Source organism: Excalfactoria chinensis, chromosome 5 (genome assembly GCF_039878825.1).
Source record: "Excalfactoria chinensis isolate bCotChi1 chromosome 5, bCotChi1.hap2, whole genome shotgun sequence".
Taxonomy (NCBI): Eukaryota; Metazoa; Chordata; class Aves; order Galliformes; family Phasianidae; genus Excalfactoria; species Excalfactoria chinensis.
This window is the reverse complement of record NC_092829.1, coordinates 32902379-32915802: the sequence shown is the minus strand read 5'-3', so window position 1 is coordinate 32915802 and position 13424 is coordinate 32902379. Positions and strand designations below refer to the sequence as shown.

Below are 13424 nucleotides of genomic sequence, written 5' to 3'. Positions count from 1 at the left end.
CAACCATTAAAACATAATGTTGCAAAAGAGTACCAGACCCCTGTCAGTTCTTACGCACTTCTTAAGCACAGGACTGGATTCCTCGTGGTAGCACCAGCACTGCTTCTGCTTTGAAGGGCATTTTCTTATTCCAAGATGGGGTGGAAAAATCAGAGGGATGTTGTGGCTTACAGAGGCACTGAGAGGCTGGAAAAGAGTGGAAATAATATGCACTCCTGTGGCAAACAAACCCTCCTGAGCAGAATGGCACAGGCTGGGTAGAAACAGCTGTACTGAGCTGCAGCCAGGACACTGCACTATTTCATTATGAGTGATTAAATGTGTACAGAAGCCTGCCTTTTACTGAGCTTCAATATTATCAATTAAACAATGAGTTTAAAATCATAGAATCATAGAATGGTTTGGGTTGGAAGGGACCTTTAGGATCATGCAGTCCCAACCCCCCTGCTGTGGGCAGGGACATCTCTCTCTAGACCACGTTGCTCAAAACCCCATCCAGCCTGGCCTTGAATGCTTCCAGGGAGGAGGCATCCACAACCTTGCTGGGCAACCTGTTCCAGTGTCTCACCACCCTCAAAGTAAAGAATGCCTTCCTAGTATCTAGTCCAAATCCCTCTTCCAGTTTAAAGACATTTCCCCTTGTCCTATTGCCATATGCCCTTGTAAAATGTATAAAAATAACCTCAGGAAGTTTTATTTATTAAAAGGTTTTTTTTTAGATGTGTAAAAACAGCTAAAGACCAACTCTAAGTGAAAATACACCCCTTTTCATTACTGTGGTTTTTTGCAACAGAAAATGGCTCCAGTAGATGCACAGCAAAAGAGAGAGTCAAACAAGCCAAGAAGCATGGAGATTAGCCCACCTTACTGGCTGCAATTGGAATCAGTCACAGCGTGAACTTAAACTCAAGGTGCTGCATGCACACCAAAAGTATTTACATAAATCTGGGGCTGTGCACTCTCTGTCCCTCCCACTGAAAAGTTAGTTGAGACAAATGAGAGCAAGAACCATGTTTCAGAATGGCTAAGACAGGAGCCTTACCTGAGGAGCCAAGGACTTGAAGCTTTAGCTTTCACTTCTCAAGGAAAAGCCTTAGCCACTGTACTGTCCTGGGTGAAAAATAACACATTTCTTCCCTGCTTGTGCTAGGTTTTCTCAAAGGGCTCTGAAACAGAGATGAGAAGGGGGAAAATAAGGCCCCAACAAAGTGCTACTCCTCATGATTGCGCCATACCTTAACAAGTGGAGCCCCAGCTCCGGCAGCCCCACCTGGTGCTGCAGGGCTCTGTGGGGTGCGTCCGATGTTGCCTGGCTCAGCCCAGCACAGCAGGGCTGGCGTCGGTACCTCAGGTGACCCAGCTCATCTGCGGACTGTTCTGAGTGTGCGGAGATACTCTTTCTCTCTGGATCTGGTGACTGACTGGTTAAAAAAGCTGTTCCAGAACAGGAAAGATAAAACTTAACTAACTCTCTGCATGCCCATTGCAGGGGGTGAACCTCAGGACAAGAGAGCACTTTGTTTCCAGACAAAAACTCATGCCCTGCTTCTATTGCAGGTCTGACACTTCCCTTTGTTATTTATTTATACCTCTTAGCCAGAAGTACATAAAGATGAAACTTGCAGCTGAGTCACCTTATTGCAGAGGAAGAAAACTGAAAGACACAAGCAGTCCCCTGTCAAAGACCTTTCTTCCAAGCCTGGACTTCTCCTGGAGGAACACTGACAGTCACATCTTTGCTCTGGGCAAGAGTACATTTTTAAGAGCATACTGACTGTGTTCTATCTCAAGGAGAAAGAAGGAATTTGCTGCCCACAGCTGCCAAGTATTTCCAGGTACAGCACACTACTAGTGCACCATTCAGTGAAAAAGGGTCTGGGACTCTAAGCAGTCCTGCTATGTCTTCACACTGATTTTGTGGTGGCAAAAAGGGCAGTGGAAGGAAAAACTAAAATTCTTTTCAGGTCCAAAATCTCCCATTCCCAGAACAACCAAACCTGTGTAACACAGTCTGTAAGCAATTGATCAAGTTAACTGAGCCAGCAGCTCTTGGCTTTCTTAAGGCAATATCCTATATGACATGTTTTCTTAATCTTAATGCCTGTATATTATGTTTGAAGCTGCAAGATACTTTGGGCAATGAGTTTATCAATCAGCTTCAAGCGTTCACTACTAATTAGCTGGTACACGTAATAAAAGTAGCATAAAACTGTAACTCCATGCAATGATAAACTGCTAACCAGTGCATGCTGTGGAACAACAAGTCCATGGAGAACTTTGAATGACCCAGGGGAATATGAAAGCAGCAGTTTTAGTACTGGCACTGACACTGTCAACAAAAAATGTATAATACACGTTAGTGGGATCATTTCGATCATTTCCTGAAAGTAAAAGAGTTATTTGCAGGAGGAAAAAAGGAGAGAAGAATCAAAGGATGGAGCAAAATCAGGTTGGGATTGGAAAGCCAAAGCAGTGTTTGTGTCTCAGTTAACTTCGTGGCAATTCTTTTTTTTTTCAGTTTGTTCCTATCTGGACAAAACAAGACTGGTGATTTATTCTTCAGCATTCCTACCTTCCAGTGCATCTGCAGGGAGGACCTCCTACTGCTGATATACATCATGTTATGTTTCTCTTCTCACCCTCACTGGGACTTCTGGAAGGAAGGTTTATCTGGGAGAAAGCATGTTGAAATATCTCACATGCATCTCAGTTTATTAACACAGCTACTGTTACCAGTTACTAGCAGCTTATTGTGCAACAGCAGCCTATGCCTTGCAGAAAGTGATGGCTTGTGCCTCCTAAGCTGCCTCCTCACTGCACTTTGAAGTGCAAGGACTTAAGGCAGCAGGTAAAGGCATGGGACTTGAAATGTAGTTTTTATAGGGATGAGGAAATGAGGTGGATGGTATCCTCCTTTGATATCCCATGTACCTGAGGCTTCTGCTTTGGGATGTCAGAGTTCATAAAAGCACAAGGATTGGGAGATCCGGCTGGTGAAATAAGCAGGCTATTATTTCTATACTATTAGGAAAAACACTACACCATACTATGCTTTAAAATATTGCCCCTATAATTACTAGTGAGCCCCAGCTTACCTGTGGGTGTGGATGCCTCTTATTCTTCATTAGCATACAATAATGGCAGGCTTCCATATCACAATCTACTTTTTTTCAAGCCCTCCCATGCCTCTGGCAAATGACAAAGTATATAATTGCCTCTCTATTTGATCATTATAGTGGTAAATGAAACACTGAAACAGTTGCAGAAATGAATGTTGAACGTATCGACTATTTATAGAATAGCAGAACAACTTTGCAAATGTGCCTTTTTCTTAGTACAAAGTAATGCTTGGTAACCCAACAACATTACAGCCCACCTGGATCTGATGATCATTTCCATTTTCAGCTGTTGAAAACAATTTACACTAGAATAGCATAAAGCACAATGGTATGCTTGCAGGTGCAGAAAGAAAGGTTTATGTGCAATAATTTAATCCCATGGCATTTTGCATTTCTAATGTGTGAAGGCTGAATGTCTTCCCTAGAAGAGTCTGGTAAACCCTGAAAAGTTCATTTCATTATGAAATAAGTGCTCTTTCATTTGCCTTTTTTCTAGGAGAGACATGTAGGTGACTGTCAAGGGATTTTCGCATATCATAGAGCGAGACTAATGTTCATGTTCAGTTGCCATGACTTTGAAGAGTGCCACTCAGAGCACCAGACAACTAAAGCTCTCCTAACTGTGCACCACTCATTCAATGGGTTCCTTACATCAACACCTCAAGACAAAATGTAGGGCATTAAAACATTTTAAGACAAGACAAATCTTTATGCATAATTAGGTTTCATCTATGGAGACTGGTGATCAGGTTGCAGGTCTTAAGTCAGATCTCATCTAAAACCACGGTAATGCAATTTGGCATGACTGATGAGCCCTGGGAGGGAGGCACTGAGCTGACAGCACCTCATTCCTCTCATTTGTCAGTATCAAGCTCCAACAGTCTAAAGTTGGAGTCTCTTATAGGCCTGCAGCAATGGACACCTGAATTGTTGCTGTATGTTGTCCTCATCTTTACACCCCAGTCCTCAGTCTTAGCCACTGAACAAAGACTGCTAAATGCAGGTTTGGTACTTGTTCCAGTAAAAGGGTGGATGGGCACATTTCCATCTGGCAGTCATTTCATGTGAGCTGTCTGGATTAAAGTTCCCCCTCATTTTCCATCAAGTGACTTGGAGTAGATATTACATAGGTGATAGGATGAATGACAGCCATATCCACAGAAGAATCCCAGATGTAGTTCTTTTTAATTATATTTAATGACTTTACCAGATTGAACGCCTAATTAAAATAAGTTCCAAAGGTAGTGATTAAATTAAAACTTATGAATACATTTGCAGAGGTTAAGATACAGTGGTGAAGTGTCTGTTTTTCATTGAAGCAAATGTTATTTTTCTCTTCCTGCTTCTAGTAGAGATGGAGGCAGGTTTGTGTTATTACCACCTTGTTCTAGGTTCAGAGTGGTGATGGAGGCTTGGGTCACTGCAGTCCCATCTTCCTTTGAATTTCTGAAAAATGCTGCAGATTCCTTCTCTGGCTTGATTCTGAAAGATGGTGTTCTCCTACGAACGACAGTCATCAACAGAAAATCAGGGACAGTCTGGATGAGTTTAAGTCACTGTGTATATTCAAAGAACTTTTTAGGCATCTATCTCAGCAGCAAAAAAATAAAAATAATAAAAAAAAAAAATTAAAAAAATCAACCTTGCAGAGGGAATAGGGTTTCACATCACAGCCTGGATGATTTTTGCAGCCTCTAAATGCAGCAGAAACAGTTTACAGGCCAAATTTCCTAATTTGGCTCCAGCTGTGTTTTCAGTGTCTGTGTTTGGATTCTAAAAATGGTCTGTGATTGAAGTATTCAAACAATGCAATTTCAGACAACTGATTTGGTTTCTTATTGTAAGAGCCTGGGTTCCTTTCAGCCCCCTCTGGAGAGAATATCCAGAGGAAAAATCCAAGGCTTCTAGTTTAGGTTCTTTCACTGGTTTCCTTATCTATTGGAAAACGTTTGTCTCCACTGAGCATATAGGTAATCCAGTTTTCAGATCACACACTTCAGTAACTTTAGTGACTCAAATAAGTGATAAAAGAATTCCTCTGTGATTCCCAGTTTTAACTTGTTAACCACAGACAGGATATGGCTGACTTCCTTGAAGCCCAGTTTTGAAAACTGGCTGTAGCACATCATAAATGATGAAGTGAACTGAGGCAGAGTCCTACTCAAGAATACTGTGTTCTACCAGATCAACAACAGAGAACCAGGTTGTTTGGATCTCAGGGCAATCTACCTCTGTAGGTGACCGCTAACTAAACACAAACAGTGGTGGTGTCTGTTCAGCATTGCAGCACAGAACCCCCTACCTTAGGAGTGTATTGCTGGTTAGGAGTTGCTTGCTGGTTAGTCTTTCAGCAGAGTCTCTGTCCCACAGACTTGTATGGGGGGTCTCAGTGCTTGGAGTGAAAGGCCTCACCATCACCGTGGAATCTGGTCTGTTTTTATGTCCTGAAGAGTCAAAGAACATAAATAAAAACATGATAGTTGCTAAAGGCAGAATTTGGGTTCTGTAACCAATCCTGGGTCCATATCAGCTTTCCCTGAATCTCACTATAATTATGTCTCTGGCTTCCTTTCCAGTATGCCACTGCCTAGTGGATTTAGAGGAAAAACTTGTTGATCAGAATCCAGAACAACCCTTTACTGAAATGGTGGATATGGCAGTTGGGTAATATCCTTTGGGGATAAGCTGACATTGGCTGCAGTACAACTGAAAGGCTGCTTTGCATGTCACCCCAGGGAACCCTCTTGCCAGGTTACTACATTGAAAGGTGGCAGGTAACTTGTGTACTGCTGTCTAATGGAGGCAAAAAAGGAAGGCTTAAAATGCCCCATTCTAAGGACGATCTCTCATTCTCTTTCTCTCACCATCGCTTGCTAAAACACAATTCTCACAATTGAAGAAAATAAGAACATACCTATATTATTCTGCAGTGACTGCAGCCAGCTCTCCATCAGCATCAGAGAAGGTGCTGCAAAGAAATACTCTGCCCCATCTCTCAGACTGTGAAAAGGGATAGGAGAGGGAACATCCTGGTTAGTCTTACCTTTGACTGAGGTAAGCACTGTAAGACACTGCAGTTATGCCTCCTACAGTCTTAGGTGGCTAGGCAAATACATCAGGACGGGATAGCTATGTAGACTTTTATTAGCACACTTCTCTGTAAGCCTTACCGTAACATGAAGGTGTTCTCTTTCCTGATATAGTTTGCCAGCCTCTCACATTTGGCACCAACAATGCTGAGGGACAGGAGTGTGGATACATTCTGAAGGAGGAAAAAAATCATGACAAAATATCTGTTTTATCTTTTATCCTAGGATTAAATTCTATACCAACATGTAAGCTGACTACACACCCATAGTATCTTTTTCTGCTTCTAACTTTATGATCAAGCTCAATGAATAGGAAGAACCACAGAGGAACAACAGACACATTGAAGGCAGATACTTGAATCAGATACTTCATTTAAACACTGTTTGAAAACTTGTCAAATCTTATTATTCAGTCTCGTAGCTGGTAACCATTGAACAACTGTAGGATTTGACAAAACCAACACTTGAAAGAGAACTGATGAAGCAAATGTAACACACACATTACTAGAAAGATGCAAAAAATAAATTACCTTAGATGCTTCTTGTTCATCATTGTAGAAATCAAGCTTTAGTCCATCAAGTTTTACATAAAATGATTTCCAAGACCTTGAGCCTGGCTATAAGAAAAATAACAATAAAATCCAATGATTAGCTATATATTTAATTTCAGTAGTGAAATCTTTTTTGGGTGGATTCCACAGTAAGCCAGGAGGTATCCAGATAATGATCACAGAAGTTCTCTTTGTCATGATTACCTCCTAAAAACAGTAGTTACTGTTGCGATGATTCAAGTAAAGGGTTCTGTGAATCAGAACCCAACAAATGATACAATACAGCTCAAAAAAGTTCTACTCCATATTGTAGTCAGCAATTACTTTGAGAGATGTTTTATTAAAGGTTGGTCTACTTTTGGACATTAACAGGCTCACTTCATTTTCCCAACTGGAACCAGGCCATGCCTGCTGGTCACCGTCTAGTTTGGGTAAATATATTGTTTCATTATGACACAGTTGCCAACTTTTAATTCATTTCCTCAACTATCACCTGAACACTATGCAAAAGCAACTGCTATTTCCTACCCCAACTATGTACTAGTGAAAGGTCAGTCTAGTGTCTTGAGAATCTTCCAAATTCCAAAGCTCCTGTTACATATATGTATTCTTATTTTGTTGCAACAATTAATCACAGTAAATCAAGTTGACTTATTTGGTGATTCAGAGAAAAGGAAGGAAAATGTGGTGAGGAAAATGAGTCATATTTTTCTCAGTAAGATGGAGGTTCAGTATCAGAGCAGACTGAATTTGGTGTGTACAAAGGAGTAGAATAACTAGATTTCATTTCCAGATGACAAAATCCATACCAGCTTCAATTTTTAGGAGAGATATTTCAAGTTAAAAAGTGTCAGAGGAAAAATTCAATGGAACAAACAATCCAAGGCTACCTGCTTACATGCAATACCACAGTAAATGCTCAGATGCCTACAGAGTGGTGGTAAATATTAGGAAACTCCCTGTCCTGTTATCATCTTACTGATTCATTATTCCTTCCCAGGATAAGAATTCTGATTTCAGTCTCATTCAAACCTGGATCAAACAAAGCACAGCTTCCAAAAATGAACTGAAACCTTTTTCTCTTCTAGTAAAGTTAGAAGCTTTAACCATTGAAAGCATGGGAGTGGGAGCTTCCTCTGCCAACAAACCATCACATGATGATACAGGATCATGAAACTTGTTGAAGGGGAGCATAATTAGAACACTCAAGTTTCTCATTTATTTTGGATACCTGTTCTATCATGGATAGACAGACCCTGTTCTGTATGACTCCAATACAGGCACAGTGCTATTGTGTCTGTTAAGGACTGCATCAGATGAAATCAGTGGACGCTTCTTTAGCAGTAATCAATTTAAACCTACAGTCCTGCTCTCCATTTCAGCATAGTTTTATCCTAAAGAAGTCTGACCTGATCTGGATTGTAACTCAAAGAAAGGTGAATAAATCCAGAGTAAAGGCATTTTTTTCTACCTGTTGTCGTCCTGGAAGAAGCTGGTCTCTCTTTTCTAGGAACCCCTCCATATGCTGGAGACTTGAAGAAACCTGAGACAAGAATGTTGCTGTTAAACATTTTAAAAGCCCTTGAAGACATTACTATTTTTGAAGCAATTTCTAGGTAAATTCCACACTAAGAAATTGATCTCTGCTGCCCCTAGCATTTTTGTTCACGGGATAGCCATGTGAAGAGAATCCAGCTGCCCCTAGAACAGTATGCTCAGGGAATTTATCACAGTTTGTTATGAAATTAATGTTTCCTTTTGAAACCCAATCATTTTCTTACCTGTAACAGCAAGCTGGCTTTCAAACTGGATTAGTACACTCCCGGACCTCTCTTACTTGGTCAACCAAGTTTGGAGGTCAACCGCCATTTGGAGGTGTAAATTAGCATTATTATTCAGAATAAAGTGTATTGTCATACTGTTTACAAGGAGCAGAGATGATATCCTTACAATACAAGAGCTCTGTCTATTTGACATCCAAACATTACATGTCCAAGAGCCACTCAGTGCTTAAGCTGTGATAGCATGATTAGAAAAAAATCCATTACGGAAAAGTGAATTTTATTACCTTTGAATATTATTTTGATATTACTAAATAAAATTTACAATTGTATTAAATTGTAATACAATTGTATTAAATTACACCCCTGCAATAATGCTGAGTTGCACCAATGAGTAGTGTTGCACTGATATACTTGGGTATGTGAGAAACACATTCCTCTTTTAAAGTGCAAAGGGGAAGAGGACAACTTTTACCCATCTGTGAGTTAACAGTGAATTTCCTGCCTGGGTGGGCAACAAGGAACTTCTGGTTCTAGACTTGCACCAGCTTATCAGCTTGAACAAAGGCACTACTTAGTCCTACTTCTCTGTAACTTCTAAAATTGATGGGCACTAAGTATGGAGATGCTTATGGAAAGGCAAGATGTCATGAATAAGTCAGCAGCTTTGTCTCTTTATGAGGTAGCACCTTCTGGTTCCCGTTAAGTGTTCTGCTGAATGTCCATCAGTATGAAGAGTCTCTCATTTGGGAATGAAGACCAGAAACCAATGCTTTTAAGCTGTACGTATCTGCTTAATGTTTTTGGAAAACATATTGATTGCAAAGGACTTTCTTGCAGAATTTTCTGTATTTTATTATTTGAACAAGCACAGGTCAGTAGTTAGAGGAGAGTCAAGAATCCCTGGGACTTACCAAGGATGCAGTCTCCAATGTCTCCTGTGAGGACCTAGACAGCAGTAAATCTGGTGATTTATCCAATGACTTCTGGTCAGGCTTGGGTGATGTTGCCACTAATTTTGTTTGCAGGTTGGAGAAGGAGGAGCTTTCAGCACCTTTTTCTTGAGGTGATAAAAGGCCCGTGGCATATGATTCTGAGAAATTTCTGCTGCGTTGCAGGCTTATGGGAGTAGGTGATAAAGGAGAGGTTAAAGAACTGTGATGTGCTGAAGATGTAGCTTCTGGGTTCACTGTCTTTGGTGTAGGTGGAGTGATAATCTCACTGAGTCTCCTTTCAGGTTTCATTTCTGGTTTTTTGCTGCTCAGCACCTCAGGGACTTTCCCAGAAGAAAACTGTTGGAACGCCACTGCAGGCTTTTCAACTGGGGAGAAAATTGTTTCAAGTGGAGTCCAGGGCAGGAGTGGTGGTTGCACAGACTGCAGTGGGTTTGTGTTCCTTATCTCTATCACTTTTGGTGGTGGATTCCTTTTGTCAGATGTTTTTCTTTTCAGCGAAGGAACCCGTACAATTTTGCCTTTATCCTTCTGCTCACTTTCTTCTGCATCTGTTTGTTTCAGAAGATTCATTTCCCTCTGTAGGACATAAATATTATATTTTTGAAATTACCTGTATAAGTAATGCACTCATGGGTACTTTCCAGAGAAGCTTTTATTTTAAGCAGGAAATGTTTCCCAAATGCATTCTCTCCTGGCACTAAATTTTAAGGACTGTATCTTCACTGGCATTTTAACCATTAGAACTAAATGTAATTGTTATGCCCTGTGCTAGAGACTTTAATACACTCTAGATCTTGTCTAGAGACTTCAGTAACCTCTAGAGAAACTGTGCCACTGCTTCTCTAAGTTTGCTGTAGAAGCAACAAGTATTCTTATGTGGAATGACTGGCTCCAGATATCTAAGATTCCAGATCATCCTGTCTCAGATACAACTCATCAGCATTCTACCTCTCACCTTAGTTTTCCTGCTGAGCTGAGCAAATTTCTCCTCCTGAGCTGCAAGCATGTTCTCAAAGTCACGATGTTTCTTCAGTAGTTCCTCTACTTCAGACACAGAATCCTGAGTGGAAAAAATGAACAGATACAGAAGTTGAAACTCAAGACTATTGAAAAAGATTAAGCCTGAGATTTTCATCTACACCCATTCCATTTAGGCAAATAGAATTGCCTTTATTTATTTATTCACAACTTGCTGTCTGGCAGCTGTATGTGAGAAAAAGTACTCAAAAAAAAACGAACAAAAACCTTCTTTTTTCCACTGAAAGCCATGATACTGCTTGGCTTCAACTGTAACTGTTTACGTATGGCTGTTAGATTGAGTTAGACACACCTTGTTTCTCCCTATCCTAGTGACAACATGCATCTTAAACCTCTGCCTTGCTCTCTCATTGTGTTGGAATATCTCAGTTTATGACAGCGTTTTCCCATTTTCAGAATGATTGAAAGATAATCAACAAGCAGGAAAAAAAAAAAAAAAAAGGATGTTGGTGTTTAAATAAAATCTTGCACGCTACCTATCAGCAATCTGTGCAAAATATTCTATTAACCCAACAAGAGGTGGGGAATTTTTTCCCTTTCAAAGCAGGTTCTCTCCATGACAGGGAAGGTGGTACCATCTGCAAGATTTCTTACTATGTGAAGAAGAAATGAGATGCAATTCTTCCCAGCCTTCTACCAACCCCTGGCACCCACCACATCCTGAAGTTCACCATCATGTATTTTGCAGCCCCTGACTCAGGTTCCCTTCTGTAACAGAACCAAAATCCTGCCCCTTGTAATCTCAAGGCTGCATTGCTCTTTGGATTGGCTTAATTTCAGAGTTGACCTAGTACATGCTCCCAGCAGTCAGAATGTGCTAGGAAGCATTTCAACACTGTAGCTCTGTCCTTACTCACCCCATAGCTAGGGTCTGAAAGAAAGCTCTCCTTGGCAGCCAGCCATGCTTCTGCTTGTTCTAGCTCCCTGCGGAGCAGTTGAATCTCCCAGTTTTCTTCATACAATTCTTTCCTCAAGTTCCAGCTCTCCCTTACTTTCTTCATCAGCTCTGACAGCTCTAGCAGCTTTTCTTCAATCTAAAAAGAAGAACATTTGCAATGCTGTGAGGCAAAAGATCCAGTTTCATTTGACAGCCAACATATCACATAAAGTCTGTAGCTTTTAACAGTAGAGAAATGCTTGCTGTTGTCCCTTTTAGTTTTTCTGTTCTGAAAAATAGACTAAGCCGCAAACCCTGCCTATTTAATACGATTTCTTTGATCTTGTTTGTAAAATATTTAACTTATCAGCACACCTCCTCAGACATGAAATGTCCATTCTTCATCAGGTCATCTCCTGCCCGCTGTATTTCTTCATATTTTAGCCACTGCTTCTCTATCTCACGCTTGTATTCCTCATGACGTTTGATGAGCAGTTCAGCTCCCAGGACATCATTTGCTAGTTCCTCGGATATCACTAATGCGTGCATCTCATTGGCCCATGCCCTACAAAAGAAGAATAAAAGAGTAAAACCTGAAGCAATATGAATCTAATTTGCTTCAGCTAACACATTCTTCTTGATTTACTTAAGCTCTGGATCCATCCCTTATCATAGTAAATACCCAATAATCATTGGTAACCACTTCACTGTCTTTGTATTTCTACTTCTGTCATGGCTTAACTCTTCCATTAATCACAATGAATCAAAATTTCCCATATTTCTTCTTTGAGAAATGCTGATTAAAAAAAATATTCTGAGAAATATGTATCATTTCTGATGAAAATTACACTAAAATGATAAAATGTAGTGTTTTAATACTGGTTTGCCACTTCAAGTATAGTCCATTTCAGTTTTTGCACTAGATCTGTACTTACGCATACTTACTAATTAATTGTTAATTGAAACAATGTAACCTTTAAAGTATGCTTTGTAGAAGCTTTTAACATTCAGTTTCATTCTAATTCAGATGTAAAAAGAAAAAAAAGAAAAAGTAATTTCCCTGCAACTGAGCACCGATTAACCTGATTCTCCAAGATGTCTAGGAAATAGGCTAAAAGTATAGGCTTGTCATGCCCACTGTGCTGAAGTGGAGTGACATGGTCACCTCTGATGTGTGGTCAATTCCATGAAGTGCTGTTGAGAAGATGCTGTGTATTACCATTCAAAGAAATTTGCAAGCATGTTTTAGAACTCCTGGTCAAATAACCAAAGATATAATTTAGAAAACCCTAATATGGGGAAGATCAGAAATAAGGCCCACAGCCAAACTCAAGGAGCCAACACATACATTAGCTCCCTGCAGTCATTGAAGTAGAGTTGGACTTGTTCTGCCTGGCTCAGTCTCGCCTTTCTCTCCAGAAACTTCTTATCCAGGTTTCTCCAGCACTCATCCACATCTGCGAGTCTCTCCATAATGTTTTCCTTGAGTTGTGGGTATGTGCGGCTGAGGTGCCAAGCTTCTCCACGAATCCGTTCCAGCTCTTTCATAATGGCTCCTAGATCTCTCTGGAACAAAGACAGAATGGATTGTAAGACTAAGTCCCTACTTCTGTCTGTCAAAAGCAGATTTTAAAAATGGTGCATATCTTTTCTATCCGCTGGCTGCAAAGAGGCTGGAAACATAATTGTACAGGTTTCTCCTCTTAGTATCCTTCTAGTGGCTTGTAACATTCAAACATCAAAACATCTTCTTTAGCTGTGACACGGCTGCTTATTTTGGTAACTACAGAGCTGAAGTCTCTTCCTGCAGTTCAAATGACAACTTCACAATTATAACAAGAGTTTGGAATAAGCTTTAGGAAAGAAATTTATCCTGAGAAGCAAAAGTAGTCATGATTTGATATCATAAAGGTCAAACTGGGAGGAAAAGACCCCTTCCACGAAGCACAAAGGATATTTCAGAGTGAAATAAATTTATCTATTTATCTTTTGTTTTGCCAGCAAGGCAAGTGA

The 13424-nt window shown here is 40.3% G+C and overlaps 1 protein-coding gene across 1 annotated transcript in view; it reads right to left on the bottom strand.

Moving 5' to 3' along the window:
- Positions 1 to 4286: 4286 nt before the first annotated feature.
- Positions 4287 to 13424, bottom strand: part of SPTBN5 (spectrin beta, non-erythrocytic 5) — an 84953-nt gene continuing 75815 nt past the window's right edge. Inside the window, exons 57-67 of the mRNA XM_072337868.1 lie at positions 12760 to 12977; positions 11787 to 11976; positions 11392 to 11568; positions 10452 to 10556; positions 9455 to 10072; positions 8231 to 8302; positions 6739 to 6825; positions 6290 to 6381; positions 6034 to 6119; positions 5422 to 5563; positions 4287 to 4619 (exon numbers count right to left, since the gene is read on the bottom strand). Of these exons, the coding sequence (XP_072193969.1) occupies positions 4445 to 4619; positions 5422 to 5563; positions 6034 to 6119; positions 6290 to 6381; positions 6739 to 6825; positions 8231 to 8302; positions 9455 to 10072; positions 10452 to 10556; positions 11392 to 11568; positions 11787 to 11976; positions 12760 to 12977 (1962 nt within the window). The 3' untranslated portion in view covers positions 4287 to 4444. The remainder of the gene's footprint in view (positions 4620 to 5421; positions 5564 to 6033; positions 6120 to 6289; positions 6382 to 6738; positions 6826 to 8230; positions 8303 to 9454; positions 10073 to 10451; positions 10557 to 11391; positions 11569 to 11786; positions 11977 to 12759; positions 12978 to 13424) is intronic.